The sequence below is a fragment of the Mugil cephalus genome, chromosome 10 (assembly GCF_022458985.1).
Source record: "Mugil cephalus isolate CIBA_MC_2020 chromosome 10, CIBA_Mcephalus_1.1, whole genome shotgun sequence".
Taxonomy (NCBI): Eukaryota; Metazoa; Chordata; class Actinopteri; order Mugiliformes; family Mugilidae; genus Mugil; species Mugil cephalus.
Genome location: NC_061779.1, coordinates 20708877 through 20728119, shown reverse-complemented (window position 1 = coordinate 20728119; position 19243 = coordinate 20708877). Strand labels below are relative to the sequence as shown.

General features: G+C 40.9%; 1 protein-coding gene across 1 annotated transcript; it reads left to right on the top strand.

Annotated features, from left to right (window-relative positions):
• Window positions 1–826: 826 nt before the first annotated feature.
• LOC125014635 (dispanin subfamily A member 2b-like) lies at window positions 827–1280 on the top strand. The gene is made up of 2 exons (XM_047595881.1): window positions 827–1030; window positions 1140–1280. The coding sequence occupies exons 1-2, from the start codon at window positions 827–829 to the stop codon at window positions 1278–1280; spliced, it is 345 nt and encodes a 114-aa protein (XP_047451837.1).
• Window positions 1281–19243: the final 17963 nt, after the last annotated feature.

Genomic DNA, 19243 nt, shown 5'->3' with positions numbered 1-19243 from the left:
TCCTGGAAATCCATCCAAGGGATTAGAGATCTAACCATATGAAAATTTTATATCACTATCACTATTACTATTATTACTGAAATCGCTTAACCAAATTTTATTTTGAAAAACAAAAATTATAAATTAAAAAAACAAGCAGAATGACCTATGTGTTGGCAGAAAATATTCAAATATTAACATGTAAATATCAAACATCAAAATCTTATACCATAAGAAGTAGATGCCCTTTTTTTTTTTTCAGGATTAGAAACAAAAAATACCTTTCACTTTCACTGTGTAATATACTTCAGGTAGAAATTAAATGTACATATGAAAGCAACACTAACATTTTAAACAATATAAAACATTAACATGATACCTTGAATAAAAAATACATGTGCATTACAGATGGCATGTATGGCTGTGACAGCTGACTGCACTTTGTGTAAGTTGTAGATATAAAGGACACTTTCACTGTTGGGTGCAACGTGGGTAGAAAACAAATGTGCGCACAAGCATATTAAACGACACTGTATAGTTGTGAGTGGTAGTCACGGAGATGGTTCATCAAATTAGAAGTGTTACACATCTGGCTCATCCTATTCATTTTTATACATAAGGAAAATCAATCTGAAAGCTAACTAAAGCAAAACAAACAAACAACAAAAAAACACTCCACTATGATTACCTTGGTAGGTGTTGTTACGCTAATGCAGTTGGGCTCTTAGTGGGCTTGTTCTAACCCCAGCCCTGCTCCAGAAAACGTAAAAGGAAGTCAACATATGACAGCGCCTCTTAAGTTACTGTACGTCCGTCTTTCCTCTAAACTACATCTGAGCTCATTGCCATGAATCTTGAAGGGTACCCAACTGCTCCTGTCCCATCGCAGGAAAGAGGCAATGATGGGTTTTCTGGACAGCCTGCAGTCCAGTACACCGCAGTGAACATTACTGCTGAGCCCCCCAGTGACTACATCATCTGGTCACTCTGCTGCTTTGTCTACTGCAACCCGTTCTGCCTTGGACTGGCTGCTCTCATCCACTCTATCAAAGTAAGAAATGAATTTCTTAGTAATATATCTTAGAATGGAATGGAATTTTAAGTTCCCTTCATGTTAAATATAACTGTGAATCCACTTCCATCCAATGTGGTCCCTGCAGGCCAGAGACAGGAAGGTGGCTGGAGACCTGGAAGGTGCCAAACAGTATGGCTCCACTGCTCGAACCCTCAACATCTGGGCCACAGTCATCGCTTCAATCACATTCCTGATTCTCATTATTTTATTCACAACGAAACATTAGGGTTGTTGTGAGGGTAAATTCCAAGTTGCCTTCTGTGCTTTGATCATACTCCCTTCTGCTCATGCTTACACAATTCTCAAGCAAAAATGTTTTTGCATCCTTGCAACTTATATTTGCTATCAGTTTCCGTCGGTCATGACAATATCTGTCAATAAAGGCATCTATATCATAACTGTTTGGGACATTCCTGTGTTTTTTTTCTACATCTGGGATTTTTATGAGCTAAACAAAGGCATGTAGCAAGACTGTCCAAAATGCATTTAAAACAGGAAGAGGACTTGTAGAATTTCTTGTTGTTTGTTCATGTTTTGCCACTCATCTGAGTAGCTCCTTCAAGTTAAGGTTTAAATATGAAACTCTGTGGGCAAAACCCAGTAAGAACCAGTAACTGATGCCACGCCTCACAGATAGTGAGCAAAGAGACACCAAGGAAATGGTCAATTCTGCAGGTCAATTCAGGTCAAGTTTTCTCACTTTGTTGACTTTGACTTAAGTTCTGAGACACACGCACCTGGTAGTCTCTCTCTCTCTCTCTCTCTCTCTCTCTCTCTCTCTCTCTCTCTCTCTCTCTCTCTCTCTCTCTCTCTCCCTCTCTCTCAGAGACCTGCTCTCTGTAGCAGCATGGGTGGGCATGTAAACACTCATCCAGTCATGTGGTTAATGTAGTTTTACCATTCAGGCAAAATACAAAAATCTCTGAATTTATTCCTTTTAATAGCATTGTTATACTGAAGCAAACCAATAATAAAATAAAATCCTTCTTACTGTAAATGTGACTTCTGGTGCTGCATGGTTTTGGTAATTGCTTTGTAGTCTGGTTGATACGTGGTGAGGTTAAGCTTCATGCAGGCATCGAGGCTTTCATCCGTTGAACGTGATCGTAGATTGGCCTTGATGTTTTTTAAATGTGAGAAGGACTGCTCACATACATACATAGAGCCAAATATAGTCAATACAGCAATACTCACACGCTGCAGTGTGTGCTATGTGACAGGAAGCACTTTCCAAGACAATCAGCTGGTCTGCCGGTCTAAGTTTTTCATTTCCGTCCACTTGTATTTGCTCACCAGCTCTGCTTGCTGTCGTCTTTCCAAATCTTCATTCAATGACTTAAACGTATTCACCGACATGTCTGAGGCCTTCAGGTCAGCACCTTGTATCTCAAAATCTCCAAGAGAGACACCAGGGATGTAACTCAGGTCGACTTGGTCCAATGCACACTGGCGTGGATGAGTGATGACCTTAAAAAGACGAGCGCACTCACAAAATTCTACAAAGCGTGCTCTGAATGATTAGATGTGAAGCCAGCTAGCTGCTGGAGATCCAAATGTTGAGTGGGGTCACTTGCTGTGCACACATCTTTAAATTCTCTGTATTTCAAAGTGTAGCAAACGACCTGTGTTGCTTGTTGAAGGGATAAGTGCCTTGCATTTTCACATTGAGCTGATTCAGATGTTCAGTCATGTCCATGAGACAGTAAAATTTCAGGAGCCACTCAGTGTTAGTTAGCTTAGGATGCTCGACGTTTTCATTTCAAGAAAAGTCCGGATTTCGCTCTGGGTGGCCACGTAACAGCTGAGCACCTTCCCTCTTGACAACCAACGCACATTGCTGTACAAAAGCAGACCGGGATAATTATTCCCAACTTCATCCAGCAGTGTTTTAAACTGGCAATCCTTTAAAGCTCGACATAAAGTTGACCACCCGAATGACCAGTGACATCACCTCACCAAGCTGCCCGCCACACATTTGAGCACAAAGCGCCTCCTCGTGTAGAATGCAACGAAAACTTAGGATGGGTCTATTTTCATGTTCACAAATAAGCGCTACAAATCCTTTCCCCACCATACACGGAGCACCATTAGTAGATAAAATCCTCCCCTCTTGTTGACCCTTTCATTGGCAAAACAGCAAGACCTTTCTCATGCAGTGTGTCCCCAGCAGCATACCTTGCAATCACACTGAACTGGGATAAATGGCTTATGTCTGTTAGCTCATCCAAAGTGAGGGAAAAGTGAGTATTCGCTTGATTATCTTATCTTTATCTGAAAAGTCGTCAAAAAGGTTCATTCGCCGCATCAAACATGAAGGTTTTGGTGTACTCACCATCTGCGATTGGCTTTCCGTTCCTCACTATTGCCAAAGAACCAGCAAAGCTAGCTTGCACTTTGCATAGTAGCTCTTGGCATGCTTTCTTCCTGCCATCCCCCGCGGGATATTTCGATGCAAATGTAGCATGCCGTGTGTCGAAGTGTCACTTTATATTTGACCGTTTCATCTTTAAAATTTTATCATTGCATATTAGACACACCGCAACACCTGCTCTCCCCACAAAGGCGAAATCCTCTGTCCATTTGTGCTGAAATGTACGATACTCCTCATCTTTTTTTCTTTTTGCTATCTTCTTTGTCAAAAGGGTTTGCTCTGCATGAATTAGCTTGCTGACTATTTGATTGAAAGGAGGGAAGCTTACTTCCTGACCTCACAACGACTCGTGTAGGCTACCGCATTAGCCAATAAAAAATAGAGTTTTGGTGTCAGACCCTTCCATAAAGCTTGAAGGACAGCTGGGATTGGCTCCAGCCACCCGCAGCCCTGAATAGGTGCGGTACTGTGATTTCTGTAATGCTTTACTTTAAAACATAAGTGGAATTATTCATTAGTTATCGTGTTAAGAAATGTCAGCTAGGATTTATCTGTGAGCCAGTTATCAACAGACCCACATCTGGCTCGCAAGTCAGGTCAGCAAATGCCATGGCGGCTGGTGGTGAAATTTGGTGGGTGGGCTACCAAATGCTTAATACCAATTAAATAGATAATAAACGAATAAATTTACACCCTTTTTCAATGTTTTTGGACTCAAACTCAGAATTTACCTCAAAAATACCTTCAAATTTTTAGACCTCTCAAAGTCGTGATAAGACTTTTTTAAGGGTCTTAATTTCACCAAAACTTAATTATCAGATTTTAATACTTTTCAAGACCCCACAGATACCCTGGACAGTCATGTATTTTTAAAATTAAATGAAACATTTTAAATGTAATAGTGTTATATGCTTTATTGAGTATGTTATTTTAAATATTTATTCTTATCATTTATTATCTTTTATTTCGTCGAATCTGAAAGGTGATTCTAAATCCAAAGTATGGGGTTTAATTTACTTATTGACATAAAGAGAAATGCAATCAGGTTTTTTTATTATTATTATTATCATTATGCTAATAAGTAGCAGATGAAGAAACATCATCATCAGTAGCAGCAGCACAGACGATGCAGGAAATCAGTCCCTGGCCCTCTAGTTGTCAGGTGGTACTGGTGTCCACCAACATGACGATACAAGTTCAAATCCTGACCTGTCTGTAGGCGTCCCCCTCCTCCACTGGTCTCCGCCTAACGGAGTCCAGCAGAGGAAAAGTTTAACCCACAAACAGGCAGTGACCAGAACTGTCCCCACATTTAGGTAACCCCCTCCTCCACTACTGCCTGACTAATGACTAGCAATGAGTGGAGGGGAAGGGGAGGGGGAGTAGGTAACCTCCTCCTTGGAAAGCCTACAGTCGTTCTCTGATGAGATGTTGTGTGTAGATGTTGTTGCCTTTACAGTGAGATGTTCATATAACAATTTATTTTAACAAGGTGTTGATTTTATTAGGTCTCCTAATTTTCAGCATGCTTCACAGTGGGAGACAACGATTGAACAACAAACATAAGCTAACGAAGACCCATCTCTTTTTATCCTTATTAGTACCTCTGAGAGAACCACTTTTGTGTTTTCCCTCCCTTCTGTTTTTTCCCCCTGTAGATTTTTGAATAAACTCATATTATCAACTTTCATACAAGCCTCATAGTCTCTTGCAGTCTCTTGATGGACAGCCATCACCGCATTATTAAGACTGCAAATACTGCACCAATGCATAAGCGGCTAACAGCATGTGAGTACTGGTCTAAAAATGTACTCAAGTAAAAGTAAAAAGTAGCTTGTTTAAAATGTTCTCAGAGCAAAAGATACTTTTTGAACAGGGTTGGGGTTCTTTCTTCTGAAGTCTAAAAAGGACAAAGGGATACAAATATTAAAGTATTTGACTGCGTAACCCGATCCACAAATGTATAAAAAACAATCCGCAAATGTGTAAAATATCTGCGTACATGGACTTATGTGATTTATTGGGCCTCTAGATTGAACGTGTTCTTACACGTGACTTTTGCTACAGTCCTGCAGTGGAAGATCCACAAATGCATGCAGCGATTTGAAAATGTGCGCCGAGACTTGTGTGGATTCTGTAGCTTTACAGCTACTTACCACCAGGGGGTGCAAGCACCAATGATAGTGGCCCGCTACCTGGGCTGGTCGGATACACTTTATGGCTGGGATGAACCTCAAGGTTGCCTTTAGCCATCGGCTTCCAGGCCGATCCTCGGTCTGAGAGGCTACAGAAGCTACACGTAACCAGGCCACCCTGGCCTTCACCACACACGCATGTTCACACCCACACCTGCATGCACGGGCACACACGCACACATGCACGCACACACACACACACACACACAAAATAGTGTGTTTTTGGCTGATTCAAAACAAATATGCACTCCAATATAGGCATAATAGTTACTACAACACTCACCCTAATGTCACATGGATATTTTCAGGCCTTGACCCATCTGTGGAGGTTTTGACCCACCAAATATTTTGAAGCAAATCATTACCATGTAAAAATGTATATTATTCACACTATGGCAAATGGTCAATACAGTATATTCCTGTTTTCAGTCTTCAAACATACTGATGATCAAATGAAATAACACTGTAGACAGGTGAAGATCACATGAATAAATTGGTCAACTTGAGGCATTTGGCCGCGTCATCCTCCAGCATCTTCCTTTTTTTCTCCCTCTCCCTCTCAGCACCGCCTTTTCTCTTTTTTTTTTCTTTTTTTTTTTTTACCCGGGTTGGGGTCCATCATCTAATTGTCAAAGCCTCGACTCCTCTCCCTGTCCGCCAGCTACACACCACAGCAGGTACCAGACACACGTGACACACACTGTTAAGTGTATTGTGTATGTGTCTCTCTTGCTCTCTCTGTTGTAGTCCTGCAGGTGAGAGGTGGAAGGTTGGCTGCCAGCCTGTGTGAAGAGCTGTGGATTGGCCAATCAGGGAAGGAGGGACCTTTGAAAAGCTTCTCTTGTGGTGCTCTCTCACTCTCTCTGACTTCTTTGTTGGATAGGTAGGTTTGTGGTGGGGACTAGGGGCCAAGGTAAGACTGGGGTATCCTCATCTGCACACATAGACGGTCTATGTTATCACATTAGGTCATGGGTTGTTGCCACGACTGTATTTTTATTTTGTTCGGATGTTTTTGTAGCCAGGACAGTCAGGCCTTGTCTTTTCTTTTCTTTTCTTTTCTTTTCTTTTCTTTTCACATAGATAAAGTTGAGCTAGGCCCGTTTTGATTGTAATTTGTCCGTTATATTTGGCACAAGCCCCACCGGTCCCTCTCTCCTCCCACATTGTTTAAAACCTACATCTGTTGTGTACCTTTTCACTTAACTATTGTAAATAAATCTCCTTTCTTTAACTGCCTCCCATCATCTCTGAGTTTTTCTTTGTTGATTGTCAGTGTTACTGTTTCCAAATAAATGGAAACGTAACAAACACACACACACACACAAACACACACACACACACACACACACACACACACAAACACACACACACACACACACACACACACACACACCTTCCACATACTGTCTGTGTGGTTGATACGGACTGTTGGGGCGGGTCTCTGGGATGGGACCTTGTCACATGTTACTGGCCTGAGTGGCTTCTGATTGGTCTGGCCTGCCTCTCTGACTTAGAAAAAAAGTCACAGCCGCAACACTGCCGGCTGACTGGCAGCCTGTTTAAAAAAAAAAGAGAGAGAGAGAAGTAGGCCAATCATAGGCCAGCGCTTCGGGAATACTCCTGGTTCTCCCTATGGCCAGTCTGGGCCTGGTGAGTTACATCATTAAAGAAACTAGGAGTGGGGTGAAGTTATTTCATCTATTTGATAGCTGGCAGCCTGGTTAGAAGGCTGGGTAACTCACATTTGAGTTTAAAAACATAAGGAAAAGTGTTAGTCATGATTTGTGAAGGGTGTCAAATCACCAAATCAAAACCTTTCATATGAAAGTGAATTACAACACAAAGTGCTTCACGTATAAAACAACCAAATATAAATTGTTAAACACTTTGATTATGTGTGAACACTGCAAATGTGCACTACAGCATGAAAACATGTTATTCAACATTTCACTGCTCTCAGACAGGGTTACCACAAAACCACGCACACTTCAGTACAGGAAACCACACTGTTATCTGCAGTGAAGTTTACATCAAGAAGCACGTCAAGCAGCCCCCTTTCAGTTTTATCTTCATTTCACAAAGAAGTCAGGGTACGTCTTTTGCTTTGCACAAATGATCATCATAGTTCCCAACACATCTGGGTCAGACGCTGGATTGCACCCTGACTGAGGACTCCATTGTCCAGCTGGGGGAATTCAACGTTCACCTGGGCAATGACAGCATGACCTGGAGGGGCATGATGGGGAGGGACGGCCTGTTTGATCTGAACCCAAGCAGAGTTCAGTTATTGGACTTAGGTGCGGGTCGCAGTTTGTCCATAACTAACTCATGTTTGAACATAAGGTTGTTCATCAGTGCTCTTGGCACCATGATACCTCAGACTGAGCTTCAACCACATCCCGGGGGTGGTGGGGGACATTGAGTCCATTGCTGGTCGAGGTGTAGACACCCTAGGTGAGGGGAGTCTGCAGCCCCCCCTAAAATGGAATGCATGCAGCAATTTGAAAATGTGCACCGAGACTTGTGTGCAAGCACCAACGTTACTGGTGAGTGCGGACAGGCATTCTCCTGCCAAAGCTGAGTATGTCTTGAGAGTCGAAAAAAAAGAATTATTGCCTTAATCGGACTATAACAGGAGAACTTAAGTACATGTAAACACGTTACTCCGATTAAAATCTGAGTTCTCATTATCCGATAGAGATAAGAGACGGCCAGATAATGCAACTGAATCGGAGTTTTTAATCGGATAATGCGTGTGCGCATGCTCCACAACCACTGCGCTGGCGTGTGAACCCGGAACAAAAACGTCCAAAAAAGCCGATCGCAGAAGAAGAAGAGAAACGGAGACGTCTGAGGGACAGCGCAGATCTTACCTGCATCAGAAGTAGCGCGAATATTACGTATAAGATTATAAAAATGTACTAATAAATGCCGGTCCGCCGCATGAACGACTGTTGTTTATTATATCGCGTAATAGGTCAACCCTGGAAATCGGGCCGACTAGGGACATTTGTCAGCAAGTCCACAAAGCGCACTGTCACACCATGGTGAGGGTGTCTTGTCTTGGGTTTGTTTTGTCCTGTCATTTCCTGTTTTATTTTGAAAAGTAATTCTCCTCTCGTTTCAGGTCACTTGCCCTTCCTCATGTGTCTCTGTCTGATTGCCCCTAAGTGTTTCCACCTGTCTCCTATTTCCCTCCATGTGTTTAAGTAGTCTGTGTTCCCCTTGTCTTGTGCCAGAGTGTTATCATCCTCAACCTGCACCCGTGCCTTGTTTCATGTCTTCAACCATAGAAGTTTTCAAGTAAGCCTGTTATTCCTCTCGAAGAGAGAGTTTTTGTTTGTTAATTCTTTCCTTAGTTTAGATCCTTAGTCCTGAGGTTTTCCTCCATTTGGAGTGTTTTGTGTTTTTTCAATTAGTTTCTTTGATTTGAGTTTTGCCTCCTTCTGGGGAGTTTTTCATTTTCAGTAGTCAGATTAGCGTCTAGGTTTTTTTGTAGCCATTTGTTTGTCCCTCTGTGAGGGATCTCTGGAGAATCCAAATAAAGCCTTTTGTCATTTCTGCATTCTGAGTACTGCTTTGAGTCTCAGCCTGACACGCACTCACTTGTTGGATGATGTTGTCAAGCGGCGTTTACCCAGAGCAGCTCCTATAAGATGCTACTCTAACTCTAGGCTGCTGTAGACAATAAGTGTGCACGTATTTCATATCATTATGGAAAATCCTGATAGCTGGGATAATGACATGCTAATGATGGCAGCAGGATATGATCAGTGGCTGACAAAAGCATCGACATGCTTTCTCATTTCTGCATATGAGGGCATTTTCAATGAAACCGATGCACTTTTTAAAGTGCTGCAACACAAGGTGATGGACATTGAATACTGTATTGCATGCATCCGCGACACAGTTTCAGTTATCGAGCGCATATCGAGACTGGAGTTTAACAGTCTCTATGACAGATTTGAGCAGAAATGCGGCACACTTGGTTTGACAGTGTGGAGACAGTCAGTTATTGATGAACGGAGACGAGTGTTCTGTAACATCCTGGATGACATCAGCAATCGAATGGAGGCCAGGTTTAATGTGGGAGATTGTGGACCCTAGGACCTGAAGTGGACCTTCCACATTGACGCTGTTGGGAAGAAGGCCCAGCAGAGGTACTCAATCACTGCAGAAGACAATCAGGTCTGAAGAGAGAATTATTGGCACCGACCTTCCCTTCATCAAGGACCTGTACCGGTCCATTGTCAGGAAGCGGGCCGGTAAAATCTCCACTGACCACTCACACCCTGGACACTATCTATTCAGAATCCTCCCCTCAGGCCAGTGTTACAGAGCACTGTACGCCGAATCCACCTGGTTTCTTTCCCCGTCCTGGGTAGGTAGGTAGGTTACGAGGGTTCAACACATGGGGCTGGTGCTCTACTCAGTGAGCCAAGTACCACCCCAGTTTTTCTATTCTTTTTTTCATATGCAGAGGTAGTGAAACAACTCCTCGGCAGCGGAGAACATGAGATCCGCCCTGGGTATTTTAAGGCTCTGGATGTTGTAGGGCTATCTTGGCTGACACACCGCTGCAACATTGCGCGGACGTCAGGGGCAGCTCCTCTGGAGTGGCAGACCGGGGTGGTGGTCCCCATCTTTAAGAAAGGGGACCAGAGGGTGTGTTCCAACTACAAGGGGCTCACACTCCTGAGCCTCCCCAGGAAAGTCTTTGCCAGGGTGCTAGAAAAGAGGGTTCGATCAATAGTTAAAGCTCAGACCGTGAACCAGCTCTTTACCCTCACCCTCAAGTTGTTGGAGGGGAAATGGGAGTTTGCCCAACCAGTCCACGTGTGCTTTGTGAATTTGGCTTACAAGGCTTACAACTAGAGATGTCCGATATTGACTTTTTGCCAATATCAGATAGCCGATATTGTCCATATTCTTAATTTCCGATTCCGATATATACCGATATGGTATACCGATATATGCAGGTGTTTTTTTTTTGTTTGTTTTTTTTTTGCCCAGACTAATTTTAGGTAGCAAGCAACCCGTTAGCCACACTAGCTACACTCTGTTGTTGTTTTGGCTCTGGGTGCAGTTTGATAATGTCATCAATCGCGTACCAGTAAATGTCTCAGGACCCCACAAGCAGCAGCAGCACAACCCGTGCATTATGTTATCTGTTTTCATTATCGGTGGTAAAACCGATATGAACAGATATTACAAAAATAGGCTAATATCGGCCGACATTATCAGTTGGCCGATATTATCAGACATCCCTACTTACAACTGTATCCTGTAGGTGGTGCTCCGAGAGTATGGGATGGATGGCCCCTTGCTAAGGGCCATTCACTCCAAAAGGCGAAGCTGTCAATTTACCAGTTGATCTACGTTCCAGCCCTCACCTACGGTCATGAAATATGGGTAATGACTAAAAGAATTAGGGTGGCCGGGCTCAGTCTTAGAAATAGGGTTAGGAGCTCGGTCACACGGGAGGAGCTCTTCCACGTTGAGTCAGTTGAGGTGGTTGATTTGATGATTTTATTTCTTCTTAATTCTGTTTTATCACATTTGATGATTTTAATTCATCCTGTTTATATTTATTTATTTCAGTTGATTTACATGTTAGTGTTTTAGATGGCTTATTTTTAACTTGGCTCATTTATTTAATTTTATAACCTATTCTTACAAAACATGAATGCCCAACGAAACATATGTCACTTTACAGATCTTGGACACTAGGTGGTGTTTTTCCAAAATAACATCAGAAATATGTTCTGTGTGATCTACCTGGCCTGTTTTATATCCAGCATAATTTTCCTTTACAGAAAAATGGGTCTGGGTTCTAATGGGTTAAAAACACTGTATACAGTGAAACAGAGAGATAGCTGGTGGTGATTAATGCTTAATCGACATTGTGTGAACTTATTTGGCAAAGGCTTAAATGTAATAGACATCTAGTTATGTGAAAAAGTTACACACTAAGCTTTACGAAACTTCCAAAAGCAGGCAGAATGAAAATACCCTTTTCCCCTCACAATTACAAACACTGTAAAATGAAATGAAACCTTAGGTATGGATTTTTTCCTTCTAAAACATTTTTAAGTCTGTTGAACATTAACTGTGTCCACTCTTCAAACAGTTCAACATGCAGGACCAAAACTCTATTTTCTGCAAGAATCTGTCCTCCAAGTTTCCTGTGCACAACAGTTTGTTCTTTAGCACTTGGGCTAAGAGTTTGTTGCCATCTAGTTCTATCACAATTTGTTTGCAGAACCTCAAATGTGTACTTCTGCTTTGATGGATAGCTCACGTCCAGTGAGTACATGTGAGGTGAGGCCAAACAAAATGGATGATTCCAACATCTGCCAGGCCATCTGTGGCCTCTGCCCCTTCTATCTTTATGGCCAAGATCCCCAGGTCTGTCTGGTCCATAGCCTCCTGGTCGTCTTCAACATCCTCAACAACAGAACAAATAAACTTTCAGTTACAACAACAAAAAATACTCCATTTATTAGTTATTCAATGACCAATTTACTACTTTTCCAAGACTATGGTTAATAATATCTGGAAGGATGTAGCACCATCCATGAACAATAACTTGTGTGATTTCAATAAAGGGATTTTTATGATAGAAGAATGGCCTGAATCTTGTTGGTATGAACCAGGTCTCCAAAGCTCTTCTCATGACACACTTTCTCCGGGTCCCATAAGCGCACACCTGAACCTCCTTCTCCGCTCCTCCACCACCAACACCAGCCTGGCATCCCCAGCACTTCTGAAGTTTAAAAAGACAAAAACGAGCAAAAGCAATTTTGACAGGTTCAAGGAACAGAAAAAGGACTTGGGCCACATTAACAAAATAATGTTGTGGGACGTGGAGCATTTCGTGAAGTTGTAGGCCTACTTCAGATATCCCGCCAACTGTGTATTGTTGTTAATATTTACAGCTACACAGGATAACTAAGTTTAAGAGCTAGCTAGACAATGAATGGTGTTATTGGCAGATCAACAGACTAATTGCAGGTAAAATAAATTGCACGTCATTATTGTCATATATACACAATGAGCATTTATTAGAATGGATAATGATGACAGCGCTAAAGAGATGAATGTAGTGCTAAATATTATAAATATATTTATAAAAATTTATATTTATTTATAAAAAACTGTCCATATCCATTGAAAATGGCCTGTGCAACGTTTGACAGTTTGGGGTTTTACAGGAGTGTGTTGTGTGTGTGTTGATGTGACTGTGTGTCTAATGTGGTTGTCTGCTGCATGGGAGCCCTTCAGAAAACTGTTCTGTCTCCCTTCCTTTTCTTCCTCTTCTAGCTCGATGCGTGTAAAACCACAGAGATAGTGGTGGATTTCAGCGGGCACATGCACACACCACAAACACCTCCAACCTCCAGACAATGGACATAGATACTATGGATTCTTATAGTTCACCTGAACAAAAAATTGGACTGGTCTGACTATGCTGGTGCAATTTATAAGAAGTCAGAGCAGGCTTTACCTTTCTACTCTGTGGTCGCATCAGTTATATACGATGGTGTGGGCTGCTGATGTTTTTACAACCCCTTTACGAAGAAGTGACTTTTAAGTTCTCACTCATCTATTGGTTGACTACCAGTGAGATTGTGCCAACCCCCTCAAAAGAAAATTATAAAAGGAAATCATCACACACGACAGGGAGCTCTGAAATTCTCACCTATCTGTCTCTCCTCCAAACTACATCTGAGCTGAGAATCATGAATCTCCAAAATTACCCAACTGCACCTGCTCTGCCTGCACCGTCCACAGTTCAGTACACCACCGTGAATGTTACTGCTGAGCCCCCCAGGGACCACATCATCTGGTCCATCTGCTCCTTGTTCTACTCAAACCCGTTCTGCCTCGGTCTGGCTGCTCTCATCTTTTCTGTCAAGGTAAGTTTTTGTGGGACAGCTCTGAATCTCTTAGATTTAGATTATTAATACAAAATGTTTTTAAATAGAAAAAAGTCAGTCTTACTGTAAGATTGTTGTACACTAACTTTACCAAAATCACAACAAGAAACAAATACAAACTAATGTAACAATAAAGTACAAAACATCTACGAAGTAAATATTGGAAACAGGACAATTTATCTATATTTCAAATATGTTATGACATTTCCTGGTCAAAAGAAAGAAAGAGAGAAATGTGAAGAAAACTATGTAGAAAATGAAGAATGGGTTGAAAATTAAGAAAACAGCTGCAGTGGCACTTTTAAGATCCCTGTAAGTTGAAGATAATTAACCTTTCAGTATGATTTGGTCCTTTTCAGGCCAGAGACCGGAAGATGGCTGGAGATGTGGAAGGTGCTCGACACTACGGCTCCACTGCTCGCTGCCTCAACATCAGCGCCATGATCGTAACTTCAGTTGTGGTCCTGATTACCATTATTACAGTCGTTGTCGTATCCGTACATCATACTGCGTATTATAATGGTTACTATTCAGGCAAAAATTATAATCGGTACGGGTAAATGACACACTTGAGTGCTTCTGTGACTCTGTGATAATGTGTTTTCCTGAACCTATGTTCATGCTTGCTTACATCCTGAGATAAAAGCAAAAAAAAAAAAAAAGTCAAATGGCAAAATTTATTATAATAAAGATGTTTGTATCTAATGAGTTTGGAGTATTCCTGTTTTTATACATATCCTACATATGAAATGTATATGATAATATATAAAGGAGATAAAATCATCTCAGTGACCATAAACAAACTGGATCCTCTACAGTACTACTGTACTGTCTCTTCTGAGGGCCCATCAATGTATTTGTTGAATGGTGTGATGATAGCTTCCTCCACCTAAATATGTCTAAAACCAAGGAAATGATCATAGATTCCAGGAAATCTAGCACCGATGCCAAAACCAGCACTATTTATGGCTAAATAGTACAAACGTACAAGTACCTGAGCAAAATGAATTGCCTCTTTGGGACTAATAAAGTAATCTGAATCTGAACAATAAGAACAAGTAGCACATTGCATGAAATATAATGGCTACATTGTAAAATTGAAATTAATGTATCTTATTAACTTGGTAGTTTAGTTGTTTAAATCTCAAACCAGGCCAGGAATACACAACAGCATCTTCAGACTGTACTACTACACAGATTTTTGATTAATCAAAGTTGAGCCTGGAGTGCATCAAAGTGTTCGACTGTAAATGGAACATATGCATATAATAGCATGCAGGCCAATAGAGCCCAGACCGATTTTTCAATCAAGGAAAACTATTGAGAAAATAAAATGAACTAAATAGACGACAAGGAAAACATTTCAGACCTTTTATTTTTAAAAATGGCATTCTCATGTCTCAAGATCTGAAATATTAAATTACAAGGAAATTTGCAGAACACTGCAACACTGGCAGGAACAAAACAGTGCTAACTGCATAGATTACAAAAGTGCCTATGAACAGCCAGCACATATCACCTATCATATTATAGCAGGAACAACCAGTAGTAACATCCTACAGATGTTCTGGTGGCCTACGCCGAACGGCTCCACTATTTCCTTCACTTTGAAACCATTTTATAGTTTTCTATGGCCTCGAACAGGATGTTAATGGTCGGTCGTTCTCGTCCCTTTGAGGCTCCACAGCATCCAGTCATTCCAGGACTGAAGAGAGGTTGACTAAGGCAACCTCATTAACGTCTGAATCGATGACGGCAGAGTATGGAGCCAAGCTCTCAGACTCAGATATATTAGAATCCACCCGGGCAGCCGGTTCTAATAGTGTTTGCACAATCTCAGGTAGTGCCATGATGTGTGATGTGTCCATAAAGCAAGAGTGCACACCACCCCCTACCGTATTAGATGGGTAGCACGGTCAGCAGGGAGCTGAAGAAGAGTGGCCGACGTCACTCTCCTGCGCCGCTCAGATTTTTTTTTTCGTTTTCGAATTTTGGGCAGCATTTTGCGGGGCAGACCACGAAAACGAAAAAGCAACGTCCTCTGTTTTCTTTTTGATTATGGTATAAAATGAGCAGTCTTGAAGAAGAAAATGCAAATTGGATGATTTATTATTAATTTTATTAATGAGTCAAATAATCACAGATGGGGACTCGAGTCATTGTGACTTGGACCCGAGTCGACTCAACTTGCTGTTTTGATGACTTGTGACTTGAATTGACAAAGAATGAAAGACTTGAGACTCGGCTTGGACTTGGAGGTTAAAGACTCGGGACTTGACTTGAGACACGATGACTTGACTGTTGATGATTTCGTGTTTTCAGTTTTAATATAAATATTAAAACTAATATTAAACATCACCCGGTATGAGCGCAGGCTGAGAATGGCGGGGTCATGATTGGATCAATGCCCTGTCAGTCAGTCATGCCCCCTCTGCCTACCTTACGTGTGTATCAGAGAAACACGCCCTCTGATATCAGATCAGTATCACCATATCTGCCGGAGGGTCACCAAAGGTCGTCCAATATGTCCATGGCGCTTAACTGGCGGCAGACAACTGCCCAGATTTGATCGAGAATACTGCAACTAAAATATTTCAAATGAAGGCCCATGTATTTGACTAAATATAAGTAATTACAATGCAATTCAAGTTGGATAAATTGACCAATGAAGTTAAGTGAAAGTCACTAATATCTTGTCTTTTCACTTTATTAAGATCAGATTGTTCGGGTAAAATAAGGTGACTTGACTTGGACTTGACTTGCCATGACCTATGATTTGACTTGCCCAAGAAAAAATGACTTGAGACTTGAAAGTTGAGACTTGTGACTTACTTGAGACTTGCACATATGTAACTTGGTCCCATGTCTGCAAATAATTCAGCCACATTCTTAAAATGAAAAAGCATTTTTGCAGATGCGTTTGAATTTAAATTTTGGTCACGATTTGCTTCCATAGATTTTTGAATCATAATTGGTTAATTAATTGATGATTGGCTAGTTACATTCCATCCTCCCATAATAATCCAACACCAGATTTAAAAACTGTATACAGTGAAATACAGAGATATAGCTGGTGGTGATTAATGCTTAATCGACGTTGTGTGAACTTGTTTGGCAAAGGCTTGAATGTAATAGACATCTAATAATGTGTAAAAGTTACACACTAAAGTTTTGCGAAACTTCAAAAAGCAAGCAGAATTAATATACTTTTTTCTTTGCAATTACAAACACTGTAAAATGAAATGAACAAATATTTTTCTTCTAAAACGCTTAAGTCTGTTGAACATTAAGTGCATCCATTCTTCACAAACCGTTCAACATGCAGGTCCAAAAATCTGTTTTCTGCAAGAATCTGTCCTCCAAGTTTCCAGTGCACAACAGTTTGTTCTTTAGCACTTGGACTAAGAGTTTGTTGCCATCTAGTTCTATCACAATTTGTTTGCAGAACCTCAAATGTGTACTTCTGCTTTGATGGATAGCTCATGTCCAGTGAGGCCAAACAAAATGGATTATTCCGACAACTGCCAGGCCATCTGTGGGCTCTGCCCCTTCTATCTTTATGGCAAAGCTCTCCAGGTCTGTCTGGTCCATAGCGTCCTGGTCATCTTCAAGAGCAGAACAAATAAACTTTCAGTTACAACAACAACAAAAATATCTCCATTTATTAGTTATCCAATGACCAATTTACTATATTTCTAAGACTATGTTTGATAAACAACACCTTAAAACAGTAGTACATAGACTTCTATGTGTGTGATTTCAATAAAGGGATTTTTATGATGGAAGAATGGTCTGAATCTTTCTCTGAACTACAGTAAGCAGGGCTGTTTTAGTATGTCAGATAATCTGATCCATTTTTCATGTTGTCCACAAATCCCATGTTTGGATCCAAAACAATAAGGAACTGCTCTGCAAGTGTTGTGTGTACCCCAAGCCTGATATCTTATTCTTCTGTGGTATAGACTTGTCCAAAAATACTAAACTAACCATCATATTTTCAGTTTCTGGAGAGAACTTAGGTAGAAAGCGGAGGCAAAAATACTTGCCATATACTCTCAGAGGGAGTAGAGGTTTTCAGAGGTAAACCATTAGTGCTTTCAGTACGCAGGCTCTTGTTTCAACAGCATCGCTCTCCAGCAGAGAACAAGGAAAATGTGTGAGACAGAGTTATTTATTGCACTGCAGCAATTATCACTACAGATACATCACTGTTCAAACTGCTCAGTCTATTTTTTACGGTGCATTTTGTTTTGTTTTTTTGTTTTTTAATTTACAGGCAGTTTTAGGCATTTTTGCATGGTTGAATGTCCTTTTCAACCTATTAACAGAACTTTTTGTCCCCAACATGTAAACCACAGTTAACACAGTTTTAAGACTCCTTTGCCTTGCTACCCACACCATGTATTGTCACAAATAAAACTAAACCAAAGAAATGTTGCATTCGGTTACTAAACTACCTTTCCAGACTAGGTGACATTGCTATTTTAATGTATGTTATTGTATGTATGTTTAATGTACGTTTGTCGCTCATTGGTAAATGCAATTGGTAAATACAAACCCATAGTCTCGTTTTTTTTGTGTTGCTGGCAGTGGTCGGCCGGAAGGCGGGTGAAATGGCTAATATTAGTCAGACAGACACATTTATAGGGGCATTGCTGAACAACAGTGATGTTACATAGAAAAACTTGAAAAAAAAAAAACAAATGGGGCCATATTACCACAAGCCTACCAATGGAGAAATGGGTCAACTTGCCCACTCAGTGGCCGGAGGTGTCACACCAGACATTTACTCTCTAAACTCATTGACTCTCCAGGTAATAGTCTATATGACATCTGTCATCAATTCATAATCATTCCATTATGCTAAATTAATCATGACATAAATACCAACGTTAAACCTTTTATAAAAAGAAAAAAAAATCACAGAAGGTAACTATTCTAAAGCTACCTATCCTCTGTTGTCAATTCAGTTCAGGATCAACATTCACTACTTTGACTTTTTAACATGAATTTTTTTTTCCTTTTTAACATTATAACTACTATGACGACGGACATGAGCCAACATTAGCATCATAATTTAAAGTGATTAAGCGCTTGCACATGTACACATATTGACTATCAGGGTCTCATGGCTTTCCATCTTTGTCCACCTGTGTTATGGCTTAAAGCCATACATCTTTTCGGTTTTTGTGCCTCTCCCTTGAGTGGAGCAGAGAAAGTTTCAGTGTTTTATCTTTTAAATTGAACGATACAACTCAGCAACTCTCAGTATGTGCAATTGTTGTTTACTTATGTAACCGGTGCAGCTGTACACCCCTGTCAATGCAACAACACCACCACTCTTGGACTTTCACCCAGAGAATATAGGTTCTTATGTTTTAAGGAAAAAAGGAGCAGAAAGGTGAATGTCTACTTTTGAACAATTTTCAGTTTCATTTACAAGTAAATCTCACAGTAGTTAAATAGCAGGAGGACGGGAGCGTACCTATGTTCCCCGGGTCCCTAACCATTTTTTAAAAATATAGGGATGATCCCCAGGAGGACTTGCCTTAAAAATAAAGGTTATATTGTTACACAAATATCATCTCTATATACAAAAAAAAAAAAAGAAAAAGCCACACATTCACACATGACGTGTGCTGCACAGACAGGGGGAGGGAACACAATGACTAGTCCCCTT

Bases quoted from the DNA above. Each gene is read 5' to 3' on its own strand.
- LOC125014635 (XM_047595881.1), top strand. From the start codon at position 827: ATGAATCTTGAAGGGTACCCAACTGCTCCTGTCCCATCGCAGGAAAGA. The intron at 1,031-1,139 runs GTAAGAAATGAA...TGGTCCCTGCAG, and splicing joins CTCTCATCCACTCTATCAAA to GCCAGAGACAGGAAGGTGGC.